This window comes from Delphinapterus leucas, chromosome 1 (assembly GCF_059928025.1).
Source record: "Delphinapterus leucas isolate spDelLeu-1000000601 "Yukka" chromosome 1, BTC_Dleu_Yukka2, whole genome shotgun sequence".
In the NCBI taxonomy this organism is placed as follows: domain Eukaryota; kingdom Metazoa; phylum Chordata; class Mammalia; order Artiodactyla; family Monodontidae; genus Delphinapterus; species Delphinapterus leucas.
The window spans coordinates 116,668,346-116,685,757 of NC_143129.1; the positions used below are offsets into that span (position 1 = coordinate 116,668,346).

At 42.4% G+C, this 17,412-nt stretch overlaps 1 protein-coding gene and 1 pseudogene across 1 annotated transcript in view; both read right to left on the minus strand.

The window, feature by feature from the left end:
* Positions 1-753: 753 nt before the first annotated feature.
* SAMD13 (sterile alpha motif domain containing 13) overlaps positions 754-17,412 on the minus strand; it is a 38,637-nt gene continuing 21,978 nt past the window's right edge. Inside the window, exon 3 of the mRNA XM_022580972.3 lies at positions 754-2,671. Coding sequence (XP_022436680.1) covers positions 2,528-2,671 — 144 coding nt within the window. The 3' untranslated portion in view covers positions 754-2,527. The remainder of the gene's footprint in view (positions 2,672-17,412) is intronic.
* LOC115801829 (dnaJ homolog subfamily B member 3-like) lies at positions 5,862-7,514 on the minus strand (annotated as a pseudogene).

The following is a 17,412-nucleotide window of genomic DNA, read 5'->3' on the forward strand; positions in this document are numbered from 1 at the left end:
CCAGTGTTCAACAGCCGGCTGACAGTGTTAACAGGAAGTTGTCCCCTAATACCCCTTTTCCTTTGTCTACAGAATAATGGGACTTTTGAATTTTAGTTGGGCCCATCGGCTCTAAGAAACAAGCCTCCCTTGCAGCTTAGGTATGGGAATGTGACTGAATTTTGGATAGCAAAATATAAGAGGAAGTAATACGACTTCTTACTACAATTTCTTGGAAGTGTTCTTAAAGGAAGGAGGTATGTTCCTTTTCTCTTTTCTTCTCCCCACTAGTTGGAATTCAAGTGGTGATGGTGAGAGCTGAAGCAGCCATTTGGGCTGTGAAATGATTCTGGGAATGAATAGCTGCATGATGGAGCAAAAAGATAGGAGGGACTTACTTCCCTAACATCATGGAGGGCCTTACGTCCTTAGCCCCTCTATCTGGACACTTACATAAAGAAAAGCAAGCTTCTGTTTTGTTTACATTACCTGGCAGGGTAGTGAGGCAGGCAATTTTTTTTTATCATTCACAGCCAAATCTTTTCCAAACTAATACAGAAGGAATCAGGTAGATGCACAGAAGCAGGGCTCAGACATTCCTCATGCTATCCTTTTGAAGTAGAGAGGGCTCAAACATCATCACTATTTCACTTGTGGGAAACTCCTTCAGAGAGGTTAAGTCCTTCCTTCCATCTTCTTTCTGTCTGATCTTCTGTCCCTTCTTTCCAACCCAGGTCTCCAGCAGGTGTAGTCCTCCTGTTTTGCCACTATCACACCTCACAGTACTTTACTATATTCTGCCTTTTGGTCTTATGTGTTTTGTAGACTGTGGAAAGTTGGGGATGGAGAATGTCTCCTTTGTAAATCCTTCTCCCACTTATGCAAAACAAAGCATTATGTAAGTTTCAGGGAATTCCCTGGCAGTCCAGTGGTTAGGACGCCGCACTTTCACTTTCACCGGGATCAATCCCTAGTTGGGGAAAAATGTGAATTAATTTGGAATACGTTTCTGAACCCCACTCACTATACCATTTCCTCTGTTTCTTTTCACTCTCATCTTTTTAGACTTTCTTTTCTTTAGAGAAAATATCTCCACAGGGGACTGAATTATAACACTCTCTAAAATCAGGACTATTAACTTGAGGAGGGGAAAGAGGGAACTCTGGGGAGTCCATCAACTCTGCAAAGTTTTGTATGTGGGAATATGAGCTTTCATCTGGAGGGAGGGTCCAAAGCTTTCATCAGAATTTCAAAAAAACCCCACAACACCCCTTCCCCCACTGGCCTACAGCAAAAAAAAAAAAAACACTGGCTAAAATGACACCTAAACTTGGTTGTTGGATGGGGGTAAGGAATAAGGCCTAATAGACAATCCAGTTCATAAAGAAGATAAATCTACATATAGATCTATATGTTTTCAATATCTAACGTTTATTTTTTAAAGAAGGCTTAACTTTCTCTCCATGGTTTCAAGGAGTTACCTTAATCCTTAAGCCCAACCAAAGAGGCAACCAAACTGAAAAGATCAAAAATAAATACACTGGGAATAAACTGAAGCAATGCTTTATTGTGACCACAAAGCACCAATTCAACAAGGCATTGACACACAGAGATTGAACAAATGTCTCTTTGAACAGAGATGTAGCAAGCCCACTTTTTCAAGTTCTTAAAAACAGCTACTCAAATTGGAAATCAAACAAAGCATCAGAGCAATTAAAAAAATATTACACCATCATGAAGGAATATATATATAAAAATATTCTGTACTAGTAACAAGGCTTTTCAATCTATAACTCTTGGCAAATTTCTTCAGAAACAAATTATTATAAATACAAACCATAAAGTGAAAAAAAATGCTTTCTTCAGAAACAAAGAACCAATTTTAAAGCAGATCTATGCAGAAAATACCATTACCCCCATGAAAGCTAGCTGAAGATGGATGGATGTCCCCAAAATACAACAGAGTTTCTCTTTTCAGAGCTACAGTCTGCTCCTGAAGGGGCCATGATGCATGTCCGTTTCAAACAGCACAGCATATCCCAGTGAAACCTTAATAAGGTCAAGTGGAGGACCCTCTACAAAAAAGGGTGTCGGCAATTCCATCCAAATAATACAAGCTCTAAGGAGCAGAGGAATTCAAGGGAGGCACAATCCCTTTCTCTTTCTCCCCCTCCCCAAGTTCTTGCTTTTGATCTTCCCACATCTGTAACTGAAAGATGCTCATACCATTTGATTCTTTTTTCAGGAATTTGGGAAAGCAAACTATGAAGAAAATCCTCTTTGTGGGGAGGTCTGTCTAATCTCATCAAAGATCATTCTATTTGACAAACTCCACAAGGTAAACCATCCTGTCCACATGTCCTCGCTCCTCCTGGCTGAGTTCAGGTCAGCCGATGGATTGCCTAGTCTATCCAATAGGATAACGTTTCATTTGATTGAGATTCTTTACATATACACATGTATGTATTCTGTTTACAAAGTTTCATCACATGAAACTAAATTATGTCATTATGTATTTTTTGAGGTCCAAGACCCCAATTTGACTATACTATGAAGAGTTGTTCTTTAAATGCTTTGTCTGCAGAGGTTTTACGTGATACTCATAGATTTTCAGAGCAGGCCCCAATTTTAACTGAAGTCCTGTCAACACATCATTTCTTGTCATCAGTAGCAGGGATTTTCCATCAATTTCCTATAATGGAAGCAGAGGGTAAAGCTCAAGGATAATGAAGAAAAAAAGCAAGGTCAAAGGAAGAAGTCGTATTGCTTGTCTCCACGCCAAAAACATTATTTTTTTAATAGTGCCAAAAATGGAATCTTCTACTTTTATCTTCCACCTTTTACATTTATTTTTGAGTTAAATATAACCTATAGCTGATCTTGTTTTCAAGATCACATCACAAATGTCACATCTTAAGAAACTGACAGCAAGCTTGGAGTATGTACCCTGAAGGATCAAAGATGTTGCTTCTGAAAGGAATAATGACACTTTCCACTTGTAAAATCTGTTGAAGTTTATGCAGATTTTTTGTCTAATTCCAAAACAAACCCTATAAATTAGGACAGGCAGGGATTGCCATCTTAATTTTATGGGCAAACCAAGGATCAAGGCAAGAAGTTAGCCTGCCCGAGAAGTTAGGAAAGGGTGGCCCAGAATTTGAACTCCCATCTGCCTACGGCCAAAGCCGATGTTCTTTTCATAACTCACTTCTGTTTCTCTTGACACTTAGAAGTAAATATGTGTTGTCTAGATGGACCAATGGGAACCAGAGCCTTGGGTTTTCTGAAACCTTTTCAATCGTAACAATGGACACTGGAAAAATGACTTACTCTCTGTGAACTTCTTTCCTGTCCTTTAAAAGGAGAACCATCCTGCCTCAACCTGAATATCAAGTCTCATGCTACCCCACTTCCTCTCGGTGGAGCCTCAAGATTCCAAAGAAGGTAGCGAGGGGCAGAGCTGTGCCCACCACAGATTCCCTCCCCTATTCTCCTCGCAGTCCACTCCCCACTCCTCTCAAGTCTCCAACCAGGTGGACTTCACTCCAGGTACCCTGGAGACTACAAACCTTTGGAATGAAATAAAAATAGGCTTCTCGTGAAAGAGATAAGGACCCCAAATATACAAAGTCTACAGTTTGAAAACCTTTGGAAAGGATGCACTGAGAAGAATGCCGAATACCACCTTCTTTTTGTTATTGTTTGTTGTGGGGAGAATCTGAGCTGGTTCTTAGGAAACCTGGGTTCAAGAGATGGACCAGCTGCACATGCTCAGTAAGCCTCGACACAGCTGTTCATGATTTTACCCACCTCCCCCACTGATGGACAGACAAGGAGGCACTGTGTGCAACTGCAGCTACATAAAACTGTGACTCCCTCCTACACTGTCACCAAGAGGGCCATTCCTCCAGAGTCTCTCATGTATTTTGCCAGGCTGTGAGGAAGATGTGCTCTGAATGTCTGAGTATGTGGGAGATACAGCACCGGGCTAGGGGCTGAAGAAACACCCACTTTGTGACCTTAGGCAAGTCCCTTCCTCCTCTGTCTCCTCGGTTGATAATATGGGATATTGGGTTTTGACAGGATTTCATGAGATACCACCCTTGCAAGTGCTCCCTGAGCTTTGTGTTACACAATCACACGTCAGTATTCCGGGACAGACTGCAGCCCTCATTTTACAATTATTTAAGGACAAAGGAATTGACTTTTCAATCCTAAAGTATCTTTTTCTATTTAGGCAGCTAGTAATCCCAAAGACTGTCCATCAGTAAAACCTGCAAGTATGAGAGTTGGAGAGGAGCCCTGACACCCGGAAACCACTGCAGCAGCTCTGAAGGCATTGTGAGGTCACAGAAATCTGAATCGCAGGTTACATCAAAGCTCATGCTCTGTCTTACACACTGAGATGAATAGTGATTCACTCGGGCTGCTTCCAAAAACAGCAAAGCCCTTCCTGCTCTCCATCTTTCCTTTGCTGTTGTTTGCTCATATTTAACTTACCACATATTTTAAACGGGGGCCAGGAGGAGATGCCACTGCTTTCATTTCTATACAAGAAAACTTCCTTGACTAACTGCAAATGAATTTTTTTTACATCTTTGTTGGCAAAAAGTCCTTCTACAACTCAGCATTTCTGTCAAAAGCCAAGTACGTCTGTGAAAAATGCTGAAATTTGGATTTTATTTAAGACAAAATGGAACATCATGTTTCATGCTCCAATTTGATTTTCCTTTGTTTGGTAGCTACACTGCCGTTCACCTCAGATGAGGGTTGGTAAAAGAAAGCTCCATCTGGAATTCCTCATTTAAAAATTTTTGAAATGAATATAATTCATATATACAACAAAACTTTCCTCTTAAACCATGACTATGGCAGCTCCGATGAATGGGAGTGGAGATGGCATAATGGAAATGGGAGCTTCCAGGTCAAACAAACTGCAGTCTGAACACTGTCTCCACAACTTATTGTGTGGCTCTGGGTAAGGGACGTAACTTCCCTGAGCCTCAGTTTCCAAACTTGTAAAATGGAAATAACCCCCTGAAGAATTTTGGAGGTTAAAAATGATTAATTCATATCAGGCACCTAGCACCGTGTCTGACATATAGGACGTTCTCAATGACTACTAAGCGGAAATGTGTAGGCTTTGAAAGAACTGGGATGTGTTCCAATTCCAAATCCATCTTCTGTTTCTTTTCTGGAAGTATGTCCCCTGCCTGAAAGCTACCCTTTGCCAGAGGGATGCAGGAATATTCTTGTTCAAGTTCAGAAAATTCACTGAGATTAAAAAAGTTCAAAGACTACATAAAAATGTGTCTCATAAAAATCACAAACATAGGAAAGTTCCTTGATTAAGAAAGCTAATCATTTGTTATGTCATTTCTAGAAAAGCTTGCAAGGCAAATGAAATCCAACTTTTGCCAGTCAGCATGGTATACTAGGATGCGCGTGAGACTGGAAATCGGGAGACAGAGGTTCTAACGCAGACTCCATCAGTAACTTTCCACGAGGAACCACTCCTCTGGAGCCTAGTCTGTGTATAAATGAAGGAGTTGGAGTGTGACCAGATCCAGTTAAACAAACAAATGAAAAAATCCCATGATTTTGCATTAACAATCCAAAATTCAAAACAAAAATATAATTCACATCTTGGGATTTTGTTTACATTTCTGGGTTAAGGGATAATTGTTAGTTTCAGTGAAACTTTTTACATTGCTTCTGTCTTCTGTCTTCATGTTAGAATAACCAAGTGTCTGCTGGGCAATAATACTCAAAATGCTTGCCTACTTAAGTTCCCACAAGTACTCATGCAAGGAAGTAAGGTTTAGAGATGACAGGTGTAAATTTCCAGTGAGGCCAAGACCCTAGATCTAAAAATAAATGAGTAGAATCCGTAGATGTTATAGCTCAGGAGATAAGCATGTGTTTCAGAGTAAGACACTATGTTATTGCTTATTAGGCGGGGCCTGGGGCAAGTTACTTAATCTCTCTAAACCTCATTTCCTTATCTATATGGGGGTGGGGGGGGAAGTAGCTACTGTATCTCACTGCTGAAAAGATCATTGAGATAACACGTGAAGTAGAATTCCTTACTTCTACTGAGCAGTCGATAAATCCTAGCTATTTTTAAAAGTATATTTAAAAATCTTAACCCATTTACTTTTCACTCTTTCTCTGACAACTTTATACAATAGGTGACTCTTTCAATTAAGCTTAACTATGATATGGTCCATTGGAAATGGGGAAAAAGAAGAGGTGGGGAGAGAAGAAGCAAAGAGAAAGAGGCTAGGAAGAGAAAAACGGCCATCAAGAAAGAGGCAATGGATAATAACAAGGTAGGGCGGGAAAAAAAAGGAAGAGGAGTCAGTGGGATTTATAATGGTAGGGCCCTGCAAATGTCTCAGAAGGCCATATCTGTGGTGGTCTCTACTGTCCCAGATAGAGAACAGGGGAAAAGAAGGCTCAATTTAGAATCAGAAGACTTGGGCTGGAAGCCAAACTCTGCTGCTTCCTAGTTCCTATGGAGCATCTGGCCCGTTATTCCCTCCCTCTGTGAAATGAGAAATTTGTATTAAGCTGACCCCTGTCCATTCCAGTTCAACACACTCTCAGATTCCAATTCTGTCTTTGATAAGCATCAGGCTCACCAGCCTCACAGCAAAGTCTCCCCGTGGAAGAACACGGCAGCAGCTCCTTACCAGTGGCGTGGAGGAATCTGATGAAACAGGCGTTCTTTTCCCACTTCAGTCTTCCGCCTCACATATTCTAGAACTTTCTTTATAACAACTTCCTTGCCATTCACTATCTGGCTACAAGTGGTGACCAGTTTGAAGTTTCCCATTCCACTGCTTATAAAAGGTATAAATGTCACAGAGGAAGGGGAATTTGGTCCAGAGCCCAGGGATACAAAAGTGGAAAATCCTGTGTCCAGTATGGGGGTCACATAAAAAAAGGAGGAGTGGAACCTCCTGGCCCTACCCACATGGCCACTGGGTAAACAGTCTCCTGAGAAGGGCTCTTTATCTTCAAAGACATTTTGAAAGCCACAGTGTGGCCTCTCAAACCACAGTTCCTCCTTCAAATCATCCTTGTCCCTGCCATCTCCTGTTTTCCCTTTTGATGCAATTCCTTCTGGACTTGTCATAGTTGTTGCGTTTCTCGGCATCAGACAAGACGGCATAGGCCTCTGCTACTTGATTGAACTTCTCCTTAGCTGCCTCCCGGTTTTCTGGGTTCTTGTCTGCGTGGACCCCAAGACCTAACTGGTGATAAGCCTTCTTAATATCAGAGGAAGAAGCATTTTGTGGCATCCCCAGTACTTTGTAGTAATTCACCATGTCTCTTTAAAGGACTTTTCCTCACCAAGACACAGAGTTTATTTTCTGAAGAATTTCCAGGTAACTTTGGAAAGGAAGATGGCGGACTACTCAAGTCTACAGCAAGACCTTTTGAATCATATCACATGGTTCTTGGGACAAAGGCTCTTCTGGGGGAGAAATTCCTATTTGGGGCTGGTACCCTCTACAATGTCCCCACCCCTTCCCTGACCTCCGCAGCTCATTGTGGGTGGAGTGACTATGAGCTCAACACTATCATCCAATGACTGTCAGCTGATGCTGTGCTTGCCTTGCAATCCTATTGGTGGAAAATTTGGGGTGGATAATATACATCTTGGAGGACAGAAACTATCTGTGTGGCTCAAAAAGAAGTCTTTACCTCATTTGTTAAAGTAACAATTGGAAGCAACATGGGTCTTGCATTTATATCAGACACAAAATCCATTTCTGCTCATTATGCAGGCTCATGCCTTCAGTAATGTAATGGGTATCTCCCTGTGGATATCTGCTGCGGGCACGAAATGGGTGATAAAGGGGCTCTATTCCAAAAAAATCACGTACACATTTCTGATGAAGGAAAGAGACTGAAACTCATGTCATCAAATGAGGAAACTAGGTTACAGAGAATTCTGCCTAGATAAGAAAGAAAGAATAGATTGAAGGAATAGAATTAGAAGTGAAGGCTTCCCATGTATGGTCAGATAAGGCTTCTTCACTTCAATTGATCTCTTAAAGTTAGTCTTTTTGAAATTTATCTCTGGACTTAAAGATAGAACTAAGTAGCAGTGTCGCATCAGCCAATGCTTTAAAGAATGGCTTTAAAGCTCAAGTGTAGCAAGGCTGCTCTTTTTCCAGGACACACAACTACACATTTCCCAGACTTCCTTGCAATCCGGTGTGGCCGTGTGACCACATAGTGGCCAACGACATGTGAAGGGATGACGTGCACCTCTCTCCAGCCTGGCCCATAAAACCACCACGTGTGCTCCTTCTTGCGCTTTATCCTTACACCAACTGGATGTCAGTGCCCAAGTGATCTTGAAAGCATACAGCTGAAGATGACAGAGCTCCCATCAGCCTGGGACCTTGAATTACAGTGGAGCAGAACACCTCCACCAACAACCTTGGACTATTTATATTAAGAAACTTCTACTATAGTTAAGCCATTATATCTATTTTCATCTACTTGTGACAGCAGTTGATGTCTACTCTAATACACCAACCATTTCTACAACTTCACCTTCCTTATTAGAACCTAATCTTATAATGTCGTCCACCAGAAGAGTCCCACCTCTGCCACGCTGGAAGTCCAATATCCTAGTCTATCTCTCACTCCTCCCTCCCATTATACCCACTTTTTCATTTCAACTCCTCTTTCTCCAGGGTAATGAGTCCCCTGCAGACTCCTCTTTTGTATCAAATCTGCACCCACTGGTTGGCCCTTGGAACCATTCTTTTACATGCCCTCTCGAATCACCCTCTTAGGCTATTAGCCCTCCACTGTGCCCATGCCATAAACACTCCATCCAGGAGCAGTCTAGCAATCAATCCAGCTTCTCTGATTCCTATACCTGGCGAAGTGGGAGAAAAAAATCAAGAAACCAAGAAGATGAACACTAAACATGTGCAGTGTACCAGTCTCGGCTGGGTCAGGAGAATATATCAACACTTCTTTTATTTACCATTGCTCAGCTCTCTCTCCCATTCCCCTAGGTGGCCGTTCTTAACCTTCACTGCTCTCCTCTAGTTCCTTAGTAAACTTCTACCCATCCTGTCCACTCCAAGCAGAGGAGCTTGCCTCTTGGTTAGCAAAGAAAATAGAAACTGTCAGGAACTGCCTGAATGTCCCTTAGGACAAGGGCCATCTCAGCTGTATCTGCACACATCCTTACCTATGCTCCCAGAGCACAGGAAGGACAGAGGAAGATGTCCCTGTCTTGCTCAGAACTAATTCCCAAAATATTTTTTTATATTGACCAAATTGAATCTTCATGTATATTACCTGACATTACATTTTATTGCAGTAAAATATATATAACATAAAATAGGCCATTTTAACTATTTGTAAGTGTACAATTCAGTGGCATTAGTGATATTCACAATGTTGTACAATTATTGCCACTGTTTTTTAAACTCTTCCATCACCAAACAGAAATCCCATGAAGCAATAACTCCCTCCTCTCCACTAGCCCTTTATAACCTCTAATCTGCTTTGTGTCTCTATGAATTTGCCTATTTTAGATATCTCATATAAATGGAATCATATAATATTTGACTGGCTCATTTCACTGAGCATAATATTTTCAAGGTTCATCTATCTTGTAGCTTGTATCAGAACTTCATTCCTTCTTATGGCTGAATAACATTCTATTGCATATTAGGTACCACATTTTATTTATCCATTCATCTGTTCATGGATACTTGGGTTGTTTCCACCTTTTGGTTATTGTGAATAATGCTACAATGAACATTTGTGTACAAGTATCTGTTTGAGTCCCTCTTTTCAATTCTTTTGTGTGGAATTGCTGGGTCATATGGTAATTTTATGCTTAACCTTTTGAAGAACTGCCAAACAGTTTTCTATAGCGGCCACACTATTTTATATCCCTACCAGCAATGTATGAGGGTTCAACTTTCTCCATGTCCTTGCCCCTCCACACTCTTTTGATCTCATCCCTTTCATTGTCCTCAGGGATTTTGCTTCACTGAGCTGTTCTCAATTTCATTCAATTTTAACTTGTCCAATTCTTCTGGCTACTTTCCTGCATGTAAATAAGTTTGAGCATCTCCTCTCTTAGAAAAGAGCTCTCAGGTCTTCATGACCCTCCTACTGCTGGAGCTCCCTCCACTTGCCTCCCACTCACTCCTCAACTTGGAGGAAAGAGTCCTCCACCTTCCAGTCCACCCCCAGCTCCAGTGAAACTCCAGTGTCATTGGCAGATCCCATTGGGCTTCGCCTTTTTGAGGTATTTGACCTTGTTGATCATTTCACTTTTTTTGAAACTCTTCCTGTCATTGGTTTCTAGACAACCTTTCACACTGAGTATTTCTCAGATGCTTTTGCCAGTTCCCTTTCTTCTCCTAACAATTGAAACCTGGGTGCTCCCTAGGGTGCTGTCCTTGGCCTTTTTCTTTTCCCCTTTTAAATGCCTGTCTCATCCTCACCCCTTCCTATGACTGCTGATGACTCTCATGTCTCTCTTTCTAGGCCTCGCCCTTCCCATGAGCTGTCTTCTAGATATATCCACTAGATGCCTACATGCTCTCAAACTGAACATGCCCCAAACTGTACTCATTCCATCTGTCTTAAAACTGACCTCTTGGGGCTTCCCTGGTGGTGCAGTGGTTGAGAGTCTGCCTGCTAGTGCAGGGGACACGGGTTCAAGCCCTGGTCTGGGAGGATCCCACATGCCGCGGAGCAACTAGGCCCGTGAGCCACAACTACTGAGCCTGCGCGTCTGGAGCCTGTGCTCCGCAACGAGAGGCCGCCACAGTGAGAGGCCCGCGCACCGCGATGAAGAGTGGCCCCTGCTTGCCACAACTAGAGAAAGCCCTCGCACAGAAACGAAGACCCAACACAGCCATAAATAAATAAATAAATAAATAAATAAATTTAAAAACAAACCAAAACAGAACTGACCTCTCACTAAAGTCCTGGTTAATGACACTTCTTTGCAACTAACAAATCCAGACATCTAGCAGTCGTCACCCAAGCCTCCTCCCTCTCCCACACTGAGCAGTGAGCTCAGTCCTGGGGCTAAGGTAGAGAACTGAGACAGGACAAATCTTCACCCTCCATTGCCAATGATCCACTAAATTCTCTTGACCATCTTCCCCAGATGGTCTTTCTAATCCATCTCTTCCTTTCCATCCCCAATGGAATGATTATATCAGCTTTCCTGCCTTCTGTCTCCTTGTCTTCCAAGCCACTCTCCACATTGTCACGAGACTGATCGTTCAGAAACACAAATCTCACCCTGGCACTCCCCACTCAATATCCTTCAGTGGTTTCCTAGTCCCTCTCACCCAAACAGACTATCTGTTATCTGGACCCCTGTTTATCTTTCAGTCTTATCCTTAGGCATTCCCTGCTCCACACCTCTTATGCCAAGGTACTGGGAGTTCTCAAGATAAATCATGTTTTTTCATGCCCCCGTGCCTTTGTATCTAATCCCCCTTCTGCCCAGAATCTTCCGTGCTTCCTTAAAACAATTCTCATACCTACAATAGTTTCAGGTGGCCTTATTAAAGTAAAATAATACTTGTAATAATGATCATTATTTTACTTTAATAGTTTCATTTATTTTATTTTTGGCTGCATTGGCTCTTTGTTGGTGAGCACGGGCTTTTCTCTAGTTGCGGCGAGCAGGGGCTACTCTTCGTTGCGGTGTGCAGGCTTCTCACTGCAGTGGCTTCTCTTATTGTGCAGCACAGCCTCTAGGTGCATGGGCTCAGTAGTTGTGGCTTGCAGGCTCTAGAGCGCAGAGCTCAGTAGTTGTGGCGCACAGGCTTAGTTGCTCCACCACATGTGGGATCTTCCCGGACCAGGGCTTGAACCCGTGTCCCCTGCATTGGCATGTGGACTCCTAACCACTGTGCTACCAGGGAAGTTCCAACTTTAATAGTTTTATATTTATTTTCATAAGTTTAGAAAAAGCTGTAACAGCTATGGAAACAAATGAACAAGTGAATAAGCCAAAGAAGCACCACATACCTGGCTATCTTATAATGTATTATAACTTCTCATTTCACATGAATGATTTAAACAACAATTTGGGGGTTTGGTCTATAGAAATCTATTCTATTTCAATCAAAAAATTCAAAAGGTTCTTTCATTATCAGTTTTGCTTCCATTCTCTTTGCTGTTTTCTTATTGCTAGCATTACCCATTTGTTTTTTAACTCTTTTCTAAATTTTTGTGGGCTGAAAGGACACATCAGCAGAGTCTAAGTTGCCACTTCCCCTGTTCATTATGCCACAAAATCTTTTAAGCATTTCAGACTGTTAAGAAATATCAGGTGTCAAATCACCTCGTATATTTCCAGTACTTGGTATTATAATATGCTGAAAAGGTAATAAAAGTTATGGTCAATTTGTGGGATTTTAACTGGTCTAATTCAGAGCTGGATTTATTTATTTATTTGTTTGTTTGTTTATTTATTTATTTTTGGCTGCATTGGGTCTTCCTTGCTGTGCACGGGCTTTCTCTAGTTGCGGCGAGCAGGCTTCTCATTGTCAAGGTGGCTTCTCTTGTTGCGGAACATGGGCTCTAGGCGCGCAGGCTTCAGTAGCTGTAGCTGTGGCACGTGAGCTCAGTAGTTGTGGCTCGAGGGCTCTAGAGCACAGGCTCAGTAGTTGTGGCACACGGGCTTAGTTGCTCCATGGCACGTGGGATCTTCCCAGACCAGGGCTTGAACCTGTGTCCCCTGCATTGGCAGGCAGATTCTTAACCACTGCGCCACCAAGGAAGTCCCAGAGCTGGATTTACCATGAAGTTAATGAAGCTTAATTTTTGCCTTAGCAATTTTGTATCATGATTTTGTACTTTTATTCCAAAGGAAGGCTCTTAAAATTGTATGATTTTAACCTCCCTCTCTCCCCCAACCTCTGCAAACCTGGATTTGTCCCGGGTCTAATTAGAACTATCCATCTAGAGCCACTACAGTTGAAGTCCATCCAACTATAACTTAGGACCATGCTCGTGGTTACTCTGACTGGCCTTTCCACTTTACTACTCCATTTGAGGAGGTTAGTGTTACTTGGCAATTTGTAACAATAAAATATTTTATTTATAGTTACTAAGTCAGTGGCCTCAGAAACGTATCAAAAGTTATCAATAAGCCATCTGAAAAGAAATGTCAGTCTTGGAATTTCAGGCAAACAGCTTAAACAACCAGCTGGACATCTCAGAGTAAAATACTGTTCTTATTCGTGTGGTTTAGGGGAAGTGAGGCGACATGGAGTAAAATTAATTTGTCACCATGAGTTGCATATTATTTTGTCATGATACTCTGAGAAAAAAATTCTCAATGATTCATATTGTTCTAGAAACAGATGCACTGATGTCGCTCACTTGTGAGTTTGAGGATCTGAACAATATGAATTAAGTGACCTTCATTGAATGGCCCCTCTCCATGTCCATCTTCTTCACATACATTCTGAGTGAATGAGTCAGATAGTGAAGAAATGAAGTGACTACCCACAACGGGCACACTGTCTTTGCGACCTGCAGTTAGGGTCTTTCTCTAGTTGTGGTGAGTGGGGGCTACTCTTCATTGCGGTGCATGGACTTCTCATTGCAGTGGCTTCTCTTGTTGAGAAGCATGGGCTCTGGGTGTGTGGGCTTCAGTACTTGTGGTGCATGGGCTCAGTAGTTGTGGCACGTGGGCTCTAGAGTGCAGGCTCAGTAGCTGTGGCTCACGGGCTTAGTTGTTCTGCAGCATGTGGGATCTTCCTGGACCAGGGCTCAAACCCGTGTCCCCTGCATTGGCAGGCAGATTCTTAACCACTACGCCACCAGGGAAGCCCCTGGGTCTTCCCTCCTGATAAGTCTTTTGGTTTGCACCTGTGGCTCACACAGAGGCTCAAAAGAGGTTGGCCAGAAGAAAACCTGATGGAGATAATTGCACTAGTGGGAAACTTAATGGAGATAATTGTTAGGTGTCAGTGTGCCTGCATAGACAAAAGGAGGTTATACAAAGATCCCCCAGTTAATTCAGCTGCCCCTCCATACCACAGGAACATGGGACACTCCTGCACTTTGGACAAACCTTGCTCAATGGCCTGACATCTTCCAAGGGAGCGTGTTGCTAGAAATCCACCTCTGAGTCTGGTTACTATAACAAGAGAATATCCAGTAACGTACTGTGAGATCATACCAAGAAGACAGACACTCTCCTGAAAGTTGGCACATGGGATGGTGGACATGTCCGATGTCAGTGTTAGTGTCTTAGTCAGCTTAGGCTGCTATAACAAGACACCATGGATTAGGTGGCTTAAACAACAGAAATTTATTACTCACAGTCTGGAGGCTGGAAGTCCAAGATCACAGTGCCAACGTGTGGCTCTTGGTAGGGCCCTCTTCCTACCATGCAGATGGCTGCCCTTGTGCTATATCCTCACATGGCACAGAGGGAAAGAGAAGCTCTCTGGTCACTTCTTTTCAGGGCACTAATCCCATCATGAGGGTTCCAGCCTCATGACCTCATCTATCTCCCAAAGGCCCCAAACACCATCACACTGGGAGTTAGGGCTTTAACTTTAACGTGAATTTTGGGGGGACACAAATATTACATCCATAACAGCCAAGAAATCAAGCTCTCACATCAACTGAGACATGCTACCCTTGGCAACCCTTTCTGAACCTGCCCTTTTCTAAGGTGGTTTAGGGGATGTTCACATCCCTGCCATGCTTCCATCAGATGGCAAGGCAAAGCCTCCCTTAAGGAGATTTCAGGGTGTGACCATTCTTATTGTTTCTCAGCTGCTGTGACCTAGAAGATGTGCCTAAAAGGGTCATGTGTTTGGCCTGGGGGTGGCCTGCAGTCTTCCCATCTGGGATGATTGGTGAGTGACAGCTGACTGCTTGAGGTCCATTGCCGGGAAGATCCTTGGAGGTGAAAGACTGAAGGCCTCAGTAGAGGATCTTGATCCTCAGTCCTCATGAAAATCATAGCAGCTGCTTGTCATATCAGCCTGAGCCTGGCCAGTGGTTCCCTCCTTGCCCTCTACCTCCTTTAATGAGAAGAGGAAAGACAATGAGAATTTCAAAGCAGGAGGAAGATTTGAATCACTTCCAGAAAATAATTCAAGGCAGACTCTTTTCCCCGCCCAATTGCCTTTCCACAAGAATGAAGAACTTGAGCTTGTAGACAATGCTTGCAAAATTCCAGTCCCCTGGGAATTCATTTCTCAGGCTCCAGAGTTGGAGAAGCAAGACGGTGCTCCTTTCCTCCCTTGAAGGACTTCTGAATGAGATGCCTTGGGAAACTGTGTTCCCTTTTGCCTCCCACTGTCACTGGTGCCAGAGTGATGTCATCCTTGGGAGAAAGTACCTGCTCCTGGGCCAAGCTCAGAGCTGGCCGGTTCCATTCCAGTATCTGGAAGGCCCAAAGAACATCCCCACCCCCAATCTGGGACATCTGCCCCAGAGGAGTCTGAGCAAAAGCTCATTCTGAAAAATGCTTTTGGACAGCAGGGAATCTGGCCAAGAGACCTTTTAGCTAAGTCCCTTTTTTTGTTAACCTTTCACAATATTCCTTAAATTTAATTTTAGAAGTGAGTTAACTCAACTACAATGACACAAATGGACTCTATATCATTAAACCAAAATAAAATATGTTCCAGCTGATCAGCCTTCCACTTTCCAACCTGAGCTACTTCCCCCCACAATTTTATTGCAAAAATTTTCAAACATAAAGTCGTAAGAATATTATAGGGAACACGCATACTCCCACCACCTAGATTCTACAATGAACATTTTCCATACTTACTTTATCATATGTCTATCCAACTACTCATCCCTCTAGCCAACTATCAATCCACATTTTGATGCATTTCCAAGTAAGTGGCAAAATCAGCATACTTCTCCCCTGAATACTTCAGTTTGCATACCATTAATTGTTTTATTTTTTTACAGTTCTTTTCATTTTGAGGAAAAATTTATTGGCTATGTAATACACAAATCTGAATTGTTTGCATATACCTGTGCATATGTGGTGACCAATGCATATACCCATAACACAAACCCTTATCAAGACACAAAACGCTACCATCACTCAGAATGTTCCCTCATGCTCCTTCCCGGTCATTCCCCTCTCCCACCTATCCAGAGGCAACCACTGCCTGATTTTTTTCTACCACTAGTGCATTTTCCTGTTCTCATCATTTGTCTGAATGGAACTGCTGTGGTCTATTTGTGTCCCCCCCAAATTCATATGTTGAAACCTAACCCCCAATGGGTCTTAGGGATATTAGTAATGGTAATAAGAGGCGGGCCCTGTGGGACGCAATTAGATCACGAGGGCAGAGGCCTCGTGAATATTTGTGCCTTTATAAAAGCAGCCCCAGAGACCTCTCTCATCCCTTCCTCCATGTGAGGACACAGTGAAATGACAGCTGTCTCGGAAGCAGGCGCTCACCAGATACCCAATCTGATAGTGCCTTGATCTTAGACTCCCTACCTGCAAAATCATGAGAAATAAATGTTTGTTGTTTATAAGCCACACAGTTTATGGTATTTTTGTTATAGCAGCCTGTATGGACTAAGACAGAAGCCATTCAGAATGAGCTCTTTTATGTAAGGCTTCTTTCACTTAGCATAATGTTTTGAGACTCATCCAAACTATTGTATATATCAGTACTTCATTTTTCTTTATTCCATTGTATGAAAAGACCAGAGTTTGTATATTCACTCTCCTATTGATGGACACTTAGGCTTCCAGTTTTGGACTATTATGAATAAAGCTATTTGAACAATGTTGTACCAATCTTTGGTGGACATATGCTTTCATTTCCCTTGGGTAAATACTCAGGAATGAAGTTGTTGATCATGGGGTAGATGTATGAGTGTTTATTTTACACTCCCACCAACAATGTAGGAGAGTGCAGTTGCTCTACATCCTCACGAACATTTGCAATCAGTCTTTCTAATTTTAGCTATCCTGGTGGCTGTGAAGTGATTTAAACTGTTATTTTGGCAAATTTTCCAAATTAACAAAAGACACATATGCATAGGGATCAGGTTGAAGGAAATACTGATTGAAGGAAATCTAGAGATTGGAATATATGGTATTAGAAAAGTGCACTTATCCAAACCCAGCTTGAGAGAGTAAGAAATGGCTAAAGGGATGTGCAAGAAGCAGCCAAACACATTGCTCGCTTTATAATTCTCTCAATTATATTACAACATTAGAGAAGTAAACGTAATGCTTAGGAGACTGCAGACTTCATTGACAGGGAGATGGGAACTCTGTGTTTTCCTACAGAGCTGGTCTGGTGTGGACCACGTGTACCCCGATTTGCTTCCTCATGGTCAAAGCCCTTTGAGCACCATCTCTACAAAGCTGGCCCAGCTTGGAAAATGGAATCGGGACTCACC